The sequence below is a fragment of the Mustela lutreola genome, chromosome 8, assembly GCF_030435805.1.
Source record: "Mustela lutreola isolate mMusLut2 chromosome 8, mMusLut2.pri, whole genome shotgun sequence".
NCBI lineage: Eukaryota > Metazoa > Chordata > Mammalia > Carnivora > Mustelidae > Mustela > Mustela lutreola.
In genome coordinates this window covers 31,218,708-31,240,317 of record NC_081297.1, presented here as the reverse complement: position 1 = coordinate 31,240,317, position 21,610 = coordinate 31,218,708, and the positions used below count along the sequence as shown (strand labels likewise).

General features: G+C 37.1%; 2 protein-coding genes across 2 annotated transcripts in view; both read right to left on the bottom strand.

Moving 5' to 3' along the window:
- CCDC7 (coiled-coil domain containing 7) overlaps nucleotides 1–21,610 on the bottom strand; it is a 469,805-nt gene that overhangs the window by 374,532 nt on the left and 73,663 nt on the right. The window contains exons 11-13 of the mRNA XM_059187454.1: nucleotides 15,878–15,953; nucleotides 4,627–4,657; nucleotides 4,113–4,202 (exon numbers count right to left, since the gene is read on the bottom strand). Coding sequence (XP_059043437.1) covers nucleotides 4,113–4,202; nucleotides 4,627–4,657; nucleotides 15,878–15,953 — 197 coding nt within the window. The remainder of the gene's footprint in view (nucleotides 1–4,112; nucleotides 4,203–4,626; nucleotides 4,658–15,877; nucleotides 15,954–21,610) is intronic.
- Nucleotides 9,000–10,980, bottom strand: LOC131838304 (eukaryotic translation initiation factor 4B-like). The gene is given in 2 exon segments (XM_059184218.1): nucleotides 9,000–9,463; nucleotides 9,466–10,980. Coding segments are annotated over 2 exon segments (1,845 nt in total). The 5' UTR covers nucleotides 10,970–10,980; the 3' UTR covers nucleotides 9,000–9,122.

The window sequence follows — 21,610 nt, the reverse complement described above, 5'->3', positions numbered from 1 at the left end:
GTGAGATCATACCATGCATATCTTTTAACTACACTGCTATAAAACTTGAAGTCAACAACAAGAAAAAATTTGGAAAGACCACAAATACATGGAGGTTAAACAATATGCTACTAAACAATGAATGGGTCAACCAGAAAATCAAGAAAAAAATAAAATAAAAATTTGTGGAAACAAATGAAAATGAAAACACAATGGTTCAAAGCATATGGGATGCAGCCAAAGTGGTCAAGAGAGAATTATATATATAATATATAGGTCCACTTCAAGGAGGAAAAATCTCAAATAAACAAACACCAAAAGGAACTAGAAAAAGAACAGCAAATGAAGCATAAAGCTAGCAAAAGGAGGGAAATAATAAAGATTAGAGCAGAAACAAATGCTATAGAAAAAAAAACAACAGATCATTGAAACCAGTAGCTGGTTCTTTGAAATATTTAATAAAATTGATAAACTCCTAGCCAAACTTATCAAAAAGAAAAAAGAAAGGACCCAAATAAATAAAATGACAAATGAGAAGAGAAATAATAACTACAAAATATAAAAACACAATTATAAGGGAATATTGTGAAAAACTATATGCCAGTAAGCCTGAAAGAAACAGATGAATTTCTAAAAATGTATAAACATACAAACTATCAAAACCAAAACTGGAAGAAATATAAAACTGAACAAACCATGAGCAACAAAGAAATTGAATCAGTAATAAAAAATTTCCCAAGAAACAAAAGTCCAGGGCCAGATGGCTTCAATGCAAATTCTACCAAACATTTAAAGAGAGTTAATATCTATTCCTCTCAAACTATTCCAAAAATAAGGAAGGAAAACCTCCAAATTCATTCCATGATTCCAGTATTACCCTGGTACCAAAACTAGATAAAGATTCCAATAACAAAGAAAACTACAGGCCAATATCCCTAATGAACAAGAATACAAAAATTCTCAATAAAATACTAACAAATTAAATCCAACAGCACATTAAAAGAATCACTCACCAAAATCAAGTGGGATTTATTCCTGGACTGTAAGGGTGGTTCAATATTCACAAATCAATCAGTGTGATACACTACATTAATAAAAGAAAGGATAAACAATATGATCCTTTCAATAAATGCAGAAACAGCTTCTGACAAAGTACAACATCCATTCTAAAAATCCTCAACAAAGTAGGGGTAAAAGAAACACACCTCAACATCATAAAGGCCATATATGAAAAACCCACAGCTAATATCATTCTTAATGGGGAAAAAAATGAAAGCTTTTATCTACAGTCAGGAAATAGGGATATCCACTCTCACCACTGTTATTTAACATAGTACTGGAAATCCTAGCTACAGCAATCAGACAACAAAAAGAAATAAAATGATCAAATCAGCAAGGAAGAAATCACAGTTTCACTACTGGCAGATGACATGACGCTCTAGATAGAAAATCCGGAAGACTACAGCAAAAAAATTGCTAGAACTGATACACAAATTCAGTAAAGTTTCAGGATACAAAAATCAACAAAGAAAAATCTGTTGCATTTCTACATGTCAGTAGTGAAACAGCAGGAAGAGAAATCAAGGAATCAATCCCACTTATTATTGTACCAAAAACCATAAGATACCTAGGAATAAACCTAGTAAGAAAGAAGTAAAAGAACTATATTCTGAAAACCATAAAACACTGATGAAAGGGGTGCCTAAGTGGCTCAGTGGATTGGGCTGCTGCCTTCAGTTCAGGTCATGATCTCAGGGTCCTGAGATCAAGCCCCGCATTGGGCTCTCCGCTCAGCAGGGAGCCTGCTTCCTCCTGACTCTCTGCCTACTTGTGATCTCTCTTTCTCTGTCAAATAAATAAACAAAATCTTAAAAAAAAAAAAAAAAAAACACTGATGAAAGAATGTGAAGATGACACAAAGAAATGGAAAGGCATTTCATGCTCATGGACTGGAAGAACAAAGTTAAAATGTCTATATTACCCAAAGTGTTCTACACATTTCATGCAATTCCTATCAAAATACCAATAGCACTTTTCACAGAGTTAGAACAAACAATACTAAAATTTGTGTGGTACAAGAGACCCTGAATATCCAAAGCTACTTTAAAAAAGCAAAGTAAGTCAGGAAGCATCACAATTCCAGACTTCAAGCTCTATTACAAAGCTGTAATCATCAAGACAGTATGGTACTGGCTCAAAAACAGACATACAGATCAATGGAACAGAACAGAAAACCCAGAAATGAACCCATAAGTACATATTCAATTAAGCTTCAACAAACCAGGAAAGAATATCCAATGGAAAAAAAAGAGTCTTCTCAGACAATGATGTTAGGAAAACTGGACAACAGTGTACAAAAGAACGAAACTAGACCACTTTCTTACACCATACACAAAAGGACTAAAGGAATAGGATTAAAAACCTAAATGTCTAAATGTCTAAAGACATAAATGCCAAGAAATCATCAAAATACTACAGGAGAACACAGGCAATAAACTCTTTGACATCAGCTGTAGCAACTTCTTACTAAATATGTATCCTGAAGCAAGAGACACAAAAGCAAAAATAAACTATTGGGACATCAAAATAAAAAGCTTTTGCACAGAGAAGGAAACAATCAACAAAACTAAGAGGTAATCTTTGTAATGAAAGGAGGTATTTTCAAATGACATATCTGATGACAGGTTTAGTATCCAAAATATATAAAGAATGTGTAAAACTCAATACCCAGTTAACAAATGGTCAGAAGACATAAATGGGTATTTTTCCAAAGAAGAGATCCAGATGGCCAAAAGACACATAAAAACATGATCAACACCACTCATCATCAGGGAAAAGCAAATCAAAACTGCAATGAGATATCACCTCATATGTGTCAGAATGGTTGAAATTAACAACAAAGGAATCAACACATGTTGGCAGGAGATGAAGAAAGGGGAACCCTCTTGCACTGTTGGTAGGAATGCAAACTGGTATAGCCACTCTGGAAAACAGTATGGAGGTTCCTTAAAAAGTTAAAGATAGAACTATCTACTATCCAGCAATTGCACTATTAAGTATTTACCCAAAGAATATAAAAATACTAATTCTAAGGGATACGTGCACACAGATTATCAACCAATAGCCGAATTATGGAAAGAGTCCAAATGTCCATTGACTGTTGAATGGGTAAAAAAAAAAAAAAGATGTGGTGTGTGAACACGACACAATACACCCACACCCCCCCACACACACACAGAGAGAGAGAGAGAGAGTGAGTGAGAGAGAGAGGAGCATTACTTGGCCATGAAAAAGAATGAATTCCTGCCATTTGCAATGACATGGATAGAACTAGAGAATATTGCTAAGCAATATAAGTCAGAAGGGGTGCCTGGGTGGCTCAGTCAGTTAAACATATGCCTTCAGTTCAGGTCAAAATCCCAGGGTCCTAGGATCGAGCCCCATATTGGGTTTCCCACTGAGTGGGAAGCCTGCTTCTCCCTCTCCCTCTGCTGCTGCCTTTGGCTTGTACTCTCTCACATAAATAAATAAAATATTTTTAAAATAAGAGAAAGACAAATATCATACGACTTCACTCATATGTGGAATTTAGGAAACAAATGATAATAGGGGAAAAAAAAGAATGAGGAAAACCAAGAAACAGACTCTTAGCTGTACAGAACAAATTGAGGGTTACCAGTAAGGGTGGGTAGGGGGAACGGGTTAAGCAGGTGATGGGGATTAAGGAGTTTACTTGTTATGAAGAGCACTGGGTGTTATATGTAAGGGTTGAATCAGGAAATTGTACTCCTGAAGCTAATATCACATTGTATGTTAACTGGAAATTTTTTAGGACTTAAAAAGAGATAAAATATATTTTAAAACTCTAACTTATTGAAATTTTAATAAATAAATATTTGGCCTAGAAATGTCTTTCAGAATTTTTAAATTTTATGTCCATTTTTCATAGCATCTTTTTGGTTTTAATAGCTAATATGGTAATTTAGAAAATAGCTTTATTTTTTAAGGCACAGCTGTTAACTATTAATATCAAAAATGTATTATAGAACATTTAAATATATCTTTAACTTCTATCCTACAAAATAAGTTTTTTTAGGTATTCTACCATTTTCAGACACTAAAATTGAACTAACCTCAGTATTCTTTAACTTCTGTAGTTCACTTTCCAGCCCTAATTTCTCCTCTAATAACACTTGAAAGTTACTTTCCATTTGTTTGTATTTCTAAAAGCAAATATTATAATTTTAGTAACAATGAAAAGCATACATTTCAATATAGACAAATTATTGGGACACTTAATTATTAAAGTCTTCATTAACTCATGAAAATAATGAACCATTGGTATTAATCTGCATTATGAATGATAATTGGGGCTCAAAGAGGCAAACAAACTAGAAGTAACAATGAATAGAAATTTAGAAGACTATGGGGTATTAAAGTTCAATATTTCATAAATGAAGTGTTTTTGAGTGATAATAAAGTCTAGTAAAACCAAAAAAAGACAAAGCTTCCCAGCTCACATATGCATAGAAATTTCTTAAATAAACTGAAGAAGTACTGAATCTTTAAGATTATGCATCCTGATAATTTCTAGAGTCTAACATTATCAAGGGCAAAGTATATTTTCAAACAGAGTGCTATACTTACAGCTTCTAACAAACTTTGATCACTCACAGCTCTGAAAAACAAACCAAAAATATCTATAATGTATTATCCTTTTACATTTATATTTTTACTATGTAACATACTTATATATTTTCTTTGAAAAAAAAGGTAATATAATAAAGTACAGTTTGACTACCATTCCAAAAAATCCGATCCTATCTCTAGAGATTATCAGATTTTTGTGTATCTTTTCAGAACTTGTTTCATGTATTCATAAAATGCTACACATACCTATTTAATTACATAATTTTTGTTAGTGAGTCAGGTGACTGTTTTGTTTTCTTTTTGCACATAAATGACATCAATGTATACATTGTCCTAAACTTATTTTCACTTAATACAACATCTAAGATCTACATATATTAGTAATACAGGCATATTTCACTCCTTTTAAATACCACTTGTTGTTCCATAGCAGGATTTGGCAAAGTTTTTATATTAAGAGCCAGATAGGAAATATTTTAGACTTTGTAGGTCAGATGATCAGTCAACTACCCCCAACTCAGCAAAAACAGCCATAGATGATAGATAAATGAATGGGTCTAACTAGATTTGACTCATGGGCTGCAGTTTGTTGAACACTGTTCTAAGGTGTGGGTAAACTATAGATTTTTTTTGACAAATGATTTATTTATTATAATTCAGATTTTTAAGCTTTAAGATACAATTAACATACCATCAAATTATAGATTCACCAAGTTGAGCATCTATTTTCACTAATTTTAGAACATTTAATGACCTCAAAAAGAAACTCTGTACCCATTAACAGTCACTCCTCATTCTTCCCAGCACTGCCTCAACACTGGCAGACACTAATCTACTTTCTGTCTCTAGAGATTTGACTATCTGGATATTTCATTTAAATAAAAATATATAGTATATGGTCTTTTGAAACTTGTTTCTTACATTTAGTATAATGCTTTCAAGGTTCATCCATGTTGTAGCATATATCAGTGATGTGTTCCTTTTTACTACCAAATACTATTCCACTGGATAGGTGTATATATTTTATTTATTCTTTCACCAGTTTGTGGGGACTTAAATTGTTTTCACTTTGGGGCTATTATGAATAATGCTACTATGAATATCCATGTACAAGTTTTTGCTTATATATGTTTTCAATCACTCAGGTATAAACATAGTAATAGAATTCTGGGTTTCAGTATATATAGAATATACTGAGTTTGTATTTAACATTTTGAAGAACTGACAAACTGGTTTCCATAGCAGACAGACCACTTCAATTCCACCAGTAATGTACGAGGGTCCCAACTCCTCCACATCCTTGCCAACAATTGTTACAGTCGTCTTTTTTTCCTTATAGCCATCCTAAGGGGTGTGAAGTAGTACATCACTGCAGTGTTGATTTGAAAGTGCCTAATGACAATGATGTTAAACATCATTTCATGTGCTTATTGACCATTGATATATCTTGCTTCAGAAAATGTATAATCAGATTATTTGCCCATTTTTAATTTGGGTTATTTATCTTATTATTAAAGCATAAGTGTTTATATATTCTGGATACAAGTCCCTTATCAAAAATATGATTTGTGAATAGTTTTTGCAATCTGAGTTACCTTTTCACACTCTTGATGTATCATACGTAGTACAAAAGTTTTTAATTTTATGAAAGTCAACTTATCTATTTTTTCTTTTGTTGGTTGTGCTTTTGGTGTCCTATTTAAGACGCCATTACCCTACTCAAGGCCACAAAGATTTATTCCTACATTTCTTCTAAAAGGCTTATAGTTTTAGCTCTTAAATTTAGGTTTCTGGTAATTTTTGAGTTAGTTCTAGTGGATGGCATAAAGAAAGGATGCAACTTCATTCTTTCACGTATGGATATCCCAGTCCAAGTATCCAAGTATCAGTTATTAAAAAGACTACTCTTTCCACAGATGATATATCTGATAAAAGGTTAATACCCAAAATATATAAAGAAATTAAAGAAGTCAACAACAAGAAAAGACAAAGTCTGATTTTTAAATGGGCAAAAGAGAGAATAAACATTTTTCCAAAGACCATACACATGGCAAACAGACAAATGAAAAATACTCAATAATACTAATTGTTGGGGAAATGCAAATCAAAACCACAGTAAGATATCACCTCCAACCTCCTATAATTAGGCTAAAATTAAAAAAAAACAAGAATCTCTGTCAAATAAATAAATATAATCGTTAAAAAAATCAATTTTCAGCATAACAGTATATGCTGAAAATAAATTAATTTAATTTAAAAAAATCAATTAACCATGAATTTAAGGGTTTCTGGACATTCAATTTTATCCCACTGATGTATATAGGTCTAACCTTATGCCAGTACTACATTATCTTGATTACTACAACCTTGTATTAAGTTTTAACATTAGTTAAATGTAAAAAATAATTAAAATAATAATGAAATTAATTAAACTTGAGTCCTCCAACTTTGTTCTTCTTAAGATTTCTTTGGCTATTCTGGATTCCTTGCATTTCTACATGAATTTTAGGATCAGCTTGTCAGTTCACCAAAAAGAAAGCGGAGATTTTTATATAGATTGCATTGAATCTGTAGATCAATTTGCAGAGCACTGCCATTTTAAGATTATTAAATCTAACAGCCCATGAAAATGGAATGTCTATCCATTTAATTAGGTCTTCTTTAAGTTCTTTAAATGTTTTGCAGTTTCCATTGCAAAAGAAGTCTTACACTTCTTTTGTTAAATTCTTTATTGTTGTCTGCAATGCTATTTTAAATGGAGTTGTTTTCTTTCATTTGTGGAATGTTGATCACCATATATTAGTTTCCTAAGACTGCTGTTACAAAGTCTCACAATCTGGGTAACTTAAAGCAACAAAAATTTATATTCTTACAGTTCTAGAGACCATAAATCTAAAATATAGTTGTTAGGATCATGCTCCCTCTGAAACTTCTAAAGGAAAATCCCTGTTTTCCTCTTCTAGTTTCTAGCAATCCCTGGTACTCTTTGGATTGTAGTAGCATAAACCCAACCTCTGCATCCATAATCTCTTTCCTCTTTGGGTACTGTCTTCTCCAGTTATTACAAGGATACCAGTCATTTTGGAATAAGGGCCAATCCTATCCCACTATGACCTCCTCTTAATTAATTTTATCTATAATGACCCTATTTGAAAATAACTTCATTATGAGATACTAGGAGTTAGAACTTCAACATAACTCTTTGGGGGACACAATTTAACCTGTGACAGTTAGTGCATAGAAACATAATTGATTTTTATTTATAAATCTTGTATGCTGCAAAATGTGAGTTCACTTATTTCTTCATATAGATTTTAGTGGATCCCTTAAGATTTTCTATACAGAAGATCATTACAACTACAAAAAGAGGTATAGTTTTACTTCTAACTTTCCAATATGAACACCTTTCATTCCTTTTCTTCTCTAGTTGCCCTGGCTAGAACCTGTACTACAATGGTGAATAGATGTGGTAAGAATGTCCTGTTTTCTTCCTGATCTTAGAATGTCACCATTAAGCATAGTGTTAACTATGAGTTTTCATAGATAGCTTTTATCAGATTAAGGAAGCTCCCTTCTGTTCCTAGGTTGTGAAGTATTTTTATCATAAAATGCTAGGATTTTGTCAAGTGCTTTTACTTTGTCTAGTAAGCTGATCATGTGATTTTTTTGGTCCTTCATTCAATCAGTACTGTGTATTACATTAATTGATATTTGCATTTTAAACCAACCTTGCATTCCTTGGATAATTTCGCTTGCTTGTGTATAACCCAGTTTATATATTGCTAGATTCAATTTGGTAATATTTTGCTGGATTTTGCTGGATTTTGGCATTTGTATTCATAACATATTAGTCTATAATTTTATTTTCTCGTGATATTTTTGTCTGATTTTGATATTAGAGATATTTAGTTCTGTGCATTTCAAACAATAAATTTTGTTGCAGTCCCTCTAACTGAACATGGAAAATCATGACCTAAACAAAAAATTTAACTGAAAAAAGTTTTTATTATGTAAAATTTTAAATCACTGCAAAGAAATGTAGCTAATCAAATTTTGAACTTTTTGAACAGTTTCATCATTACAATTCTGAAGTTATTTATTTAAATTCAAGCAGGTAACATATAGTACATCATTAGTTTTAGATGTAGTGTCTAATAATTCATTGGTTGCATACTTAAGAGACTCTCAAGGTTTTTCTATCTCTCTGATGATTTCCCATTCAGTATTCCCTCTCTTCCCTTACAATTCTCTGCACTTTCTTACATTCCACATATGAGTGAAACCATATTGTCTTTCTCTGATTGACTTATTTCTCTCAACATTATACCTTCCAGTTCCATCCATGCTGATGTAAATGTTAGGTATGCATCTTTTCTTTTTTTTTTTTTTTTCCAGGAGATGGTGAGTTTTATTGTCTTGTCTGGATAGAGGTTTGATTTGCTCTCAAATGTTCCAGGGTGGAGAGACTAGGAGAAAGCACAGGATGCAGAGGTCTATTCGGTGTAATCGTCTCCCTCGTTCTCATCTTCGCCATCAACAGAGAGAGCAGCATACTTGCTTGCAGAACTGAACTTGGAAGCTGGATTTTCTTCAGGTTTCTTTGGCTCAGGTGCAGATCGGGAGTCTTGATCCTTTTTGCCATCTTTCCTATCTGACTCCTTCCAGTGGTCCTTGGTCCCTCCGTCTCCTGGGCCACGGCTGGAGTTCCCACTTTGGCCTTTTGGGACACTCACCCCATCTACTTTGTTTTCATCTCTCCTTGCTGGTCCTTCCTCAGGTGGTTGAGCTGGAACTACTTTCCCCCCACCACTGGTAGGGGATGGCTGCTCTGTGAGCTCTGCGATCGAGCAGGAGGGTTGGAACTTCGCTTCACCCAAGCATTCTCCTTTGGCGGAGGGGCTGGCATTACCTTCAGAGGCTGTTCAAATTTGGGAGGCTTGGAAGTTGGAGAGTGACAGTCTTCCTCTTTACTGGGTGCTTCATTTTCTAGAGACTTTTCACTCTCTCTCCTTCGTGCATCCTGGTCTGACTTACTTCTGCCAGATGTGGCTGAGGTCCCAGTCTGCGATGACTCACTTCCTGTCCTGGACCGTTCTCATTCCCGAGTCTCTTCACTTCGCCAGCTTGGGTGTCTCTCCCGGGGCCGACGGTCTAGTTTTGGCTCATCCAGCTGGCGCTGCAGCTTCTCCTGCTCCTTCTGCAGCCGCTCTTCTACTTCTCGCTCTCTAGCAGCTGTGTCAACAGGCTTTGCCCCTCCAAAGATAGAGGCCGCTCGACTGGACTGGGAGGTGCTAGCAGAGGAATCATCTTCCTTAGGTGTACTCCGAGGCTTTAGATTCAGTTTGGGTCTTTGAGGGGGACCTCTATCATCACGCCTATAGTCATCCCGAGAGTAATCATCTCTGGAGCTCCATGACCGATCGTCTCGTCTGTCGTATCTGTCTTCATAGCGGTCCCCGCCTCCTCTGTAGTCGTCATCCCTACGGTACCCACTACCAAATGCTCTTCTGCCACTGCCTATCCTGGAATCGTAGCCTCTGTCGTAGTCTCTGCTGCCTCGGTCATCATAGCGATCCCGGCCCCCGTATCGATCTATATCTCGGCGTGGGCCATCACGATACCCATCCCGATACCCATCGCGGTATCGATCTGAATCATAACGATCTCGATACTTGTCTCCAAAGCTATCATCACCTCTCCTCGGCGGGTAGTCATCGAAGCTGTCTGTGGCAGGACGCGCCCTCCAGTCTGTATCCGTTTTGTCAGAATCCCGATTTCTATCTCGGCCAAAAGAACGATCATCCCTGTCTTTATCCTGTGCTTGATCAGCAACGTCCACTCGAATTCTCCTGTTACCTAGAGACTCTTCGTTGAGGCTCAGGGCACTGAGCAAAGAATCCAGGTCCTCAAACTCAGCGTAACCAAAACCTTTCAACCTCTCTGGATTGCTGGGTTCACGAGGTAAACGCACTGCACTGATATTTAATCCTCTAAAGAATTCCTTAATGGATTCTTCTGTCACATCATAGGGCAGGTTCCCTAGAAAAGCAGTATAGGGTGGCGATTTCGGAAGACGGCTCCGGTCGATATTGGGTTCCCGAGCAGCCCGTGGAGCAGTGGGCAGGATAGAACGGTCAATTGGAGGTGCCCTATACACGTTGTCATCATTACTGTGCCAAGTGGTTGAAACATCTCCTTCCAGGTCATCTGTTTCATCAGCCCAGCTGACTGGTTTGGGGACATAGGTGCTTCCTCCCCCAGTCCCTCCATCCTCAGCCAGAAAGTCTGTTAGGGAGATAGTTTTCCCCTTCTTATTCTTCTTTTTTGCTGAGGCCGCCATGTTGGGAGAGGGAGAGCGGTATGCATCTTTTCTGATGGCTGAGTAATATTCCACATCTACCTTATCCATTTATCTGTCAATGGACATCTTGGCTCTTTCCACATTTTGGTTATTATGGACATTTCTGCTATAAACACTGGGGTACAGGTACCCCTTTGTATCAATGCATTTGTATCTTTGGGGTAAATAACTAATAGTGCAATTCTGGGCCATAGGGTACCTCTATTTTTAACTTCTTGAGGCACCTCCATACTGTTTTCCAGAGTGGCTGTACTGGTTTGCATTCACACCAATGGCGTGAGAGAGTTCCCCTTTCTCTGCATCCTCACCAATATTTGTTGTTTCCTGTCTTGTTAATTTTAGCCATTTTGACTGGCATGAGGTGGTATCTCATTGTGGTTTTGATTTGTATTTCCCTGATGCCAAGTGATATGCAGCATTTTTTCATGTCGTCTTTGAAGACGTCTGTTCATGTCTTCTGCCAATTTCTTGACTGGATTATTTGTTTTATGAGTGTTGAGTTTGATAGGTTCTTTATAGATCTTGGACACTAGCCCTTTATCTGATATGTCATTTGTTAATATCTTCTCCCATTCTGTAGGTTAACCTTTAGTTTTGCTGACTGTTTCCTTTGCTGTGCAGAAGTTTTTATCTTGATTAAGTTCCAACACTCCAGTTTTGCTTTAGTTTCCCTTGCCTTTGGAGACAGTCTTGCAATAAGTTGCTGCAGCCAAGGTCGAAGAGGTTGCTGCCTGTGTTCTCCTCTAGGATTTTACGGATTCCTTTCTCATGTTTAGGTCTTTCATCCACTTTATCTTTGTGTATGGTATAAGAAAATGACCCAGTTTCTTTCTTCTACATGTGGCTGTCTATCTTTCCAAGCAGCATTTATTAAAGAGACTATCCTTTTCCACTGGATATTCTTTCCTGCTTTGTCAAAGATTAGTTGACCATAGAGTTGAGAGTCCATTTCTTGCTTCTCTATTCCATTTCACTGATATATGTGTCTGTTTTTGTGCCAGTATCATAATGACTTGATGATCACAGCTTTGTAATAAAGCTTGAAGTCTTTTTTTTTAAGATTTTATTTATTTATTTGACAGAGAAAGACAGAGTGAGAAAGGGAACACAAAAAGGGGGAGTGGGAGAGCGGGCTTCCCGTGGAGCCGGGAGCCCGATGCGGCACTAGACCCCAGAACCCTGGGATCATGACACTTAAAGACTGAGCCACCCAGGTACCCATAGCTTCAAGTCTTTATTTTTTTTTTTAAGATTTTTATTTATTTATTTGACAGAGAGAGATCACAAGTAGGCAGAGAGGCAGGCAGAGAGAGAGGAAGGGAAGCAGGCTCCCTGCTGAGCAGAGATCCCAATGCGGGGCTCGATCCCAGGACACCAGGATCATGACCTGAGCCAAAGGCAGAGGCTTAACCCACTGAGCCACCCAGGTGCCCGAAGTCTTAATAAATTAAATTATTAATTTAAATAATTAAATTGTGATGCCACAACTTTGGTTTTCCTTTTCAATATTTTTCTAGCTATTTGGGGTTTGGGGTTTTGTTTTGGTTCGTTTCCATACAAATTTTAGGATTGCTTTTCCAGCTCTGTGAAAAATGCTGATTTTGATAGGGATTGCATTGAATGTGTAGATTGCTCTATGTAGCGCAGACATTTTAACAAGATTTGTTCTTCAATCCATGAGCATGGATGTTTTTCCATCTCTTTGTGCCTTCCTCAATTTCTTTCATAAGTGTTCTGTAGTTTTTAGAGTACAGATTGTTTACCTCTTTGGTTAGGTTTTATTCCTAGGTATCTTGCAGTTATTGGTACAATTGTAAGTGGGGTAGATTCCTTCTTTTTCTTCTGTCTCATTGTTGATGTATAGAAATGCAACTGATCTCTCTGCATTGATTTTATATCCTGCCATGTTACTGAATTGCTGTATGAGTTCTAGCAATTTTGGGGTGAAGTCTTTTGGATTTTCCACATAAAGAACCATATCATCTGCAGAGTGAGAGTTTAACTTCTTTGCCAATTTGAATGTTTTTTTTTTGTTTTTTTTTTTTTCTGAATGTTAAAGCTAGGACTTCTAGTACTATGTTGAACAAAAGAGGTGAGAGTGTGAGTCCCTGGGTGTATTTTGATCCGTTTGTTAGAGGACACTAAATCCCAAAATTGTAAAGAAAGTAAAATTTGTATACGTACAAAAATAAAATTGGATACAGTGAACAGAAGCCAAAAATGAAGGATATATCTATAAAATGTAAATGTAAAAATGAAAATTTAAAAAAAAACTTAAAAACAAAAAGTTGATCAAATAAGAAATTAGTTAAAAAGGAAAAGAAAAAGAAAATTTTAAACTGAAAGACTAAAGACTCATGTAAAAAAGTCTACAATTCTATATACTATTGCCCTTAGTCAGGAATTTTTCAGTTCTGAGTGATCTATAAACTTGGTATTTGCCTGAGGATCCTTCTGGTCTTCTGTGGAAGGGGCCTGATTTACTGTCTCAGGTGTCTTTGCCTGAGTAGAGCTGAACAACCCCTTGCCAGGGGGCCAGGCTCAGTGTAAGCTGCTTTGGGTTGTTCTATGTGGGTTTTGTTCCCTGAAGGCTTTTTCTACCATTTTAGAGAATGGAAAAAAAGTAAAAAATGGCAACACCCCAATCTCCAGTCCTGGAGCTGAAAGATCCTGGCCCCCACTCTTCAGTGTACCCTCAGGGAAAGGCAGTCAATCCCTTTCCTGTAGGCCAAAGTCCCCAGACTCCTGTGGTGCACACCCACACCAGTCCTCCCAGAGGAGGGTGAGGTGTCTCACTTCCACTCTGCTGTTCACTGGAACCTCTTCAAGGAATATTTGCCCAATCATGCATGCACTCCCACTGCTTCTCTCAGGGGAAGGAGCTGGATTTCACAGTGGTTGTCACTTGTTGGGCCCCTGCTCTGACAGAAGTCACTGACTGTGCTGTGGTTTGCAGTTTATGGCAACTCCTAGTTGAGAAGTCACTGAGCAGCTCATTAGCCAGCTTCCCTGCTCCCATGTTAGGGAACTCTGCCACATTTAAGCTCCCCCTTTCTTCTGTGATGCTGGGGATCCAGAGACCACACTGTACTACCTAGGATCCCACCCAGCTTTACCACCTGACCACCTTTCAGGCAGTCATTCCTCAGCAGACTTCTCAAAATTCCAATTTTGTGCTTCACTGCCATATCAGTTTCTGGTAGCCTAGTGACAGAGGTTCCCTCTCCCCATGATTTATCTTCCAATATATCCCCTCAGATTCACATCTCCACACCTCCTACCTTGCAAAAAGTAATCACTTTTCTATTTGTAGAATCACAGCAATTCTTTTCTTACATCTCATGTTGAATTCACATGTGTTTAAAATGATTTGATAGCTATCTAGCTAATTCAAGGTACCAGATAAAACATTGGTGCCCTAATTTTTGGCCATCTTCCCTCCCTCCTACTTCTGAAGTTATTAGGGCTTAAAACTATACTAAGACTTTTGCCACACCCTATCTTTATTTTAACAGAATTTTCAAGGATGTAATTGTAACAAGTTTTATAAGGAGGCATCAAAGCAGGCTCTAAGTTCCCAGTATCACATGCCAAAGCAATGGGTGAGGCACTTAAAAAAAAGAACGCAACCAAAAAAGCGCACTAAAGCCTTTCACTGATATGGACAATATATAAGGATCAGGAAAGAAGACTTACAGTATTTCTCTGCAGAGAGCTACTGGGTGCCTTGAGCCATATACAGACCCTTAAGGGAGAGGAGGATATCCTTGCCCTGATCTCAAGCCTAGGGAGAGGCATTTTAAGTAGAATACTTGGAAAATTTGGTGTCTTCTGTAGTTATGGAGAAGGAAGCCAGCGAGAGTCAAGTAAAACTTTTCCTGTATAACTTACCCTTATTCCCTCTCTTCCCAAACACATGGAGAACAGAAACTACAACTAGTTAGCTAGAAAGGAGATAATGAAAGAGAAAAACCAATTATAACTCCCAGCAGGTTCCAACTGGTAAACTGGGTGGAAGGAAAAACAAAGAGAAGTCTTAACTTAGAATAAAAATTAAAATACTAACTGTAACATTTGACAGGGAATTTTAATTTCCCAATTATGACAGTGCTTCTAAGTTAAATTGAATGATTATCTGAAAGTGATCAAAAAAGTCATGGTTTACTCTAGTTTTTATCCAGGAGCAAGGGTAAAATAAGCTTCAATTAACAAATATAAATGAATCGTAAGTGTCCAAATAAAAGTTTGTGACTTCAATCTACAAGACATGTTTTTTCAACATACAAGTTTTGTAACTAATTTAACCTTAGTCACCTGAAAGTCATCCACAGTGACTATTTAGGTACCTAATTAAGTGAAATCTTATAACAAAATAACTTTGTCTTCTTGTGATGGCTTATTTTACATAGCATAAAAGCCTCAAGGTTCCATCATATCGTACCATATGACAGAATTTCTTTCCTTTTTAAGACTAAATAATATTCTATTGTATGTATATATCATATATTCTTTATCTATTTATCTGTTTTCAGACACTTGGTTTGCTTTCACCCTTTGCTACTGTAAATAGGGTTACCGTGAACATGGGTATATAAATATCTTTGAGACCCTGATTTCAGTTTTGCAGGGTTTTTAACCAGAAATGAAATTAGTGGATCATACAGTAATAACATTTTTAATTTTCTGAGAAACTTAAATACTGTTTTCCATTATGGCTATAAAATTTCATATTCTGCCTGATTATAATTTTAAAATTACACATATCATAAAAATTGACATAAGAACACTAAATTTTTTAACAGTGCTCTTATTTATGCTTTTAATTTTTCTAAAATGAATGTCTACTCATTTTCATAATTAGGAAAAGGAATTATTTTAAAAGCTTACCTCTCCAACATATTTGACTGTTTTTCAAATATTTTCAACATGACATTCAATCGATTCATCAGTGAAAATGTAGTTTCTATCATGAAAAAAATGAATAAATTTAAAGGTATTACAAATGGCTAAAGTTATACCTCTACGCTGATATAACTCACTGCTATCTGTGTGAGAACTAGATGAACATAACAAGAAGACAGTACTCAAGGAACAAATGCTTATAATAATTACCATTTTACTAAACTCCCATTATGTCACTATGCTACTTTACAATTCTCTTAATCCTTAAAATAACTCAAAAAGAAGATATTATCACCATTTTCAAATTTAAATAGAGTCTCAGAGAGATTCTATAATTTGATCAAAACTATACATCTAGTAAGTGACAAAACTAGACTGAAGTCAGTGTGTGTTATCTCCTCATAACATTACATATAAGAGGACTCTAAGATGCTAAAAGAAAAGTTGCTGCCTCTAAGTCAATAAAGTCTATGGGAAGATGCTAACAATCCCATTAAGTTTTCCACCTGAATCAGATAACCCAAAAGGTTAACTAAAATGCTACTTAAAAGGACATCAATATAGGGATGTCTGGGTGACTCTCTCCGTTAAGAGTCTGCGTTCAGCTCAGGTCATGATCTCAGAGTCCCAAACTGGACTCTTTTCTCAGGGGGGAGACTGCTTCTCCCTCTGCCTGTCACTCCCCTTGCTTGTACTCTCACTCTCTCTCTCGGCAAATAAATAAATAAAATCCTTATTTAAAAAAAAAGGAAAAGAAACCAACATAATGAGAATCCATAGTAATCAATAAACTCTCAGGGTAATAACACAAGACTCTTCAATCTTATCACACAGAAAGTATTTAAAAGAAGACAAACTTCACTAAGTTTGCTGCTAGATAAACCAAACATGAAATGGACAAAGGTAATGTTAAATAACATGAATGCAGTCAAAAGTTTCTATAGATCAACTGTATTTTTTTCTATTCCACATGTCAAAATAGTGGTGTAGAGAAATATAACAAATTTTAGGTGCTGAGAAGAGAAAGGAAGTGGACAGAAATCAGTTGGACTTAAAGAATGGAGACTTTATTAGAAAGAAACAGGCATCTGTTGATGGACAGATGAATGGATAAAGAAGATGTGGTATATATACACAATGGAATACTATGCAGCCATCAAAAGAAATGAAATCTTGCCATTTGCGACAACATGGATGGAACTAGAGCATATCATGCTTAGCGAGATAAGTCAAGCAGAGAAAGACAACTATCATATGATCTCCCTGATATGAGGAAATGGTGATGCAACATGGGGGCTTAAGTGGGTAGAAGAAGAATCAATGAAACAAGATGGAATTGGGAGGGAGACAAACCATAAGTGACTCTTAATCCCACAAAACAAACTGAGGGTTGCTGGGGGGAGGGGGGTTGGGAGAAAGGGGTGGGATTATGGACATTGGGGAGGGTATGTGCTTTGGTGAGTGCTGTGAAGTGTGTAAACCTGGTGATTCACAGACCTGTACCCCTGGGGATAAAAATATATGTTTATAAAAAATAAAAAATTTTTAAAAAAAGAAAGAAACAGGCAAAATCATAAGTAAAGACAGGAAAAGTACAAATGTGCAACATATATCAAAGGAACCAAATAAGACAAGTATACATCATCTCATGGGTTGTGAGATCAAGCCTTGAGTTGAGCTCCCTGGGCAGAAGGGAGTCTGCTTGAGATTTTCTCTCTCTCCCTCTTCCCTCTCCCCTCATTCATGCTCTCCTTCCCTCTCTCAAATTAATAAAATCTTTTTAAAAATAAAATAAGTATATAAAGAAACCAAGTAAACCAGAGGCTTTGCTTTAGGAGGGTCAATACTCTTTAAACATTCAAATGTATATTAAAAGTCAGCTTTAGAAAAGTCAAATTAAGAACTTTTTATAGGCAAGAGAGAATATTTAAAATGCATAAAATATGAGGCTCCTGGGCGGCTTAGTTAAGTGTCTGCCTTCAGCTCAGATCATGATCTTGGGATCCTGGGATGGAGCCCTGCATCAGGGCCCCGACTCAGAGGGAAGTCTGTTTCTCCCTCTCCCCCCAAGATCACACTCTTTCTCAAATAATTAGTCTATAAATAAATAAGTAAATAAAATATTACACCATATCATTTTAGGATTAATTTGAACATACCATAGGGCATGATTTAAAATTATGCCTTGGATTTGGTAAAGGATTACAAAGAACATCCACTGTTATTTCTGCCACAATTTTATTTATTTATTTATTTTTAATGATTTATTTATTTGACAGAGAGAGATAACAAGTAGGCAGAGAGGCAGGCGTGGTGGGGGGGAAGCAGGCACATATAGGTAAATATGACACATATAAGTAGGTAGAGATGGATAGGTAAAGCTGACACCTATCAATATAGCTAGAAACAAGAAAGAAACACAGGTGCCACCAATTATCAGCCACAGAGTCTGAGTCTCTATGGTTTCCTGTGACCTGCTCCACAGAAGACCTCGGCAGCTTCCATCACTGAAGAAACCAATGGCCAGCACAGCCACTGAGAACTCTGCAAATTTCACTGGGTTTTGCCCCACAGGTATCTGCACTGGCTGATGCCAGTTGCCTGAGTCCCTTACCAATCCCCACCACACACGTGCACGTGTGCACACACACATACACACACACACACACACACACACACACAACACACTATACCACCACTAGAGGCCAAGAACCACACCAGCAGCCAGCCCAAGACTCTGGTTGTGCAAGTGCAAACACCAGCCTATATCCCCATAGCTAACACTCACTGCCATGGCCTCACTCAGGGCTAACCCCTCCAGTTGTACACCTGCATGCTTCCATCTCAACCCATCACTAGCTTCTACTGCCATGTGCATGCCCAGAGGGAGACTGGTCTGTCACAGAAGAGTGCTTCCAGGAGTCAGATCCCCACAGCTGTTTCCAGGCCCAGAGCAGGCCCCTGTCTTCTGTCATTGTCCGGCACCACTGTGCTCACTTGTAGCTAGCCCCTCCAACTATACACCTGCACAGCCCCAGCCCATTATCAGCTTCCACAGCTGTGTGCCTGTAGCAAAACCCAGAAGCCACAACAGTGCACACAGACAGCCAAGTTCCCCACGCTGTCTGTGTGCCCACAATTGTCCTCAGCCCTTGCTGTCTTCCCTGGGCCCCACCACTACGTATGTGTTTGCAGTTAGCCACTGCCACACACACACACCTGCTGCTGGCCTTCAGCCAAGAGTGCATGCACCAGCACTGGCCATTCCACTGTCTGCCCTAGTCCCTTGTGGTTAGATCTGGAAACAATGCTGAAGATCACAACAGCCTCTGACATCTCTGTAGACATCTATAATGTTTGCCAAGGACCATGCAGTTGTTGATGTTGTGGATTGCAACAGCCTGAGCCAACAACTCAAAATACCTCCAGACTAGTTCTGCCACATGCCCCCCATACTTGACACCAGAGCATAGGGCCATTACATACTCCATCATCCCCCCACCTGCAGCTGAAGATCTTTCCTTACTGAAATCAGTCTATAAAACCTAAAAGAGACAACTGCTTCTTAAATGTGCAGACAACTATGTAATGATACAGAGATCACAGAGAATCAGGGAAACATGACCCCACTAAAGGAATACAACAAATCTACAGTAACTGGCTCCAAAGAAATAAAAATACAGGACTTGCCCAACAAAGAATTCAATATAATTCTTCTGAAGATGCTCAGAGACTTATAAGAAAACACAGATAAACAATTTCATGACATAAGGAAATAATACAAGAGAAAATGAGAAGGTAAACAAAGAGAAATCATTTAAAAATAGAAGTTTTGGCACTGAAGAACACAAGGAAAACACAATGAAATAAACAACAACAAAAAAAAGTGGGACTACATCAAACTAAAAAGTTTCCGCACAACAAATGACAACATCAACACAATAAAAAGGCATGCTATGGAATGAGGAAAATACTTGCAAACCATGTATCTGATAAATTAATATCCAAGTATATATTTTTTAAAACCAAATAAAAATGGACAGAGGACCTGAATAGACATTTTTCCAAAGAAGGCATACAAACAACCAACAGATACATGAAAATGTGCTCAACAACAATAACTATCAGGGAAATATAAATCAAAACAACTATAAGATACCACCTCATACCTGTTAGAATGGCTATTCTCTAAAAGACAAGAGGTAACATTTATTGATGAGGTGTGGAGAAAAAGAAACTATTGCTGGGAATTGCACTATTGCACTATTGCTGGGAATGTAAAGTGGCACTGCCACTGTGGAAAACAGTATGGAGTTTCCTCAAAAAATTAAAAATAGGATTGTATGTTACAGACTTCTTTTCCCGGGCTGCTTTCAGGATTTTCTCTTTGTCACTGAGACTTGTAAATTTTACTATTAGGTGACGGGGTGTGGGCCTATTCTTATTGATTTTGAGGGGTGTTCTCTGAACCTCCTGAATTTTGATGCTCGTTCCCTTTGCCATATTGGGGAAATTCTCCCCAATAATTCTCTCTAGTATACCTTCTGCTCCCCTCTCTCTTTCTTCTTCTTCTGGAATCCCAATTATTCTAATGTTGTTTCGTCTTATGGTGTCACTTATCTCTCGAATTCTCCCCTCGTGGTCCAGTAGCTGTTTGTCCCTCTTTTGCTCAGCTTCTTTATTCTCTGTCATTTGGTCTTCTATATCACTAATTCTTTCTTCTGCCTCATTTATCCTAGCAGTGAGAGCCTCCATTTTTGATTGCACCTCATTAATAGCTTTTTTTATTTCAACTTGGTTAGATTTTAGTTCTTTTATTTCTCCAGAAAGGGCTTTTATATCTCTCGAGAGGGTTTCTCTAATATCTTCCATGCCTTTTTCGAGCCTGGCTAGAACCTTGAGAATTGTCATTCTGAAGTCTAGATCTGACATATTACCAATGTCTGTATTGATTAGGTCCCTAGCACAGAAATCAGTTGCATTTCTCTACACCAACAGCAAGACAGAAGAAAGGGAAATTAAGGAGTCAATCCCATTTACAATTGCACCCAAAACCATAAGATACCTAGGAATAAACCTAACCAAAGAGACACAGAATCTATACTCAGAAAACTATAAAGTACTCATGAAAGAAATTGAGGAAGACACAAAGAAATGGAAAAATGTTCCATGCTCCTGGATTGGAAGAATAAATATTGTGAAAATGTCTATGCTACCTAAAGCAATCTACACATTTAATGCAATTCCTATCAAAGTACCATCCATCTTTTTCAAAGAAATGGAACAAATAATTCTAAAATTTATATGGAACCAGAAAAGACCTCAAATAGCTAAAGGGATATTGAAAAAGAAAGCCAACGTTGGTGGCATCACAATTCCGGACTTCAAGCTCTATTACAAAGCTGTCATCATCAAGACAGCATGGTACTGGCACAAAAACAGACCCATAGATCAATGGAACAGAATAGAGAGCCCAGAAATAGACTCTCAACTCTATGGTCAACTAATCTTCGACAAAGCAGGAAAGAATGTCCAATGGAAAAAAGACAGCCTCTTCAATAAATGGTGCTGGGAAAATTGGACAGCCACATGCAGAAAAATGAAATTGGACCATTTCCTTACACCACACACAAAAATAGACTCAAAATGGATGAAGGACCTCAATGTGCGAAAGGAATCCATCAAAATCCTTGAGGAGAACACGGGCAGCAACCTCTT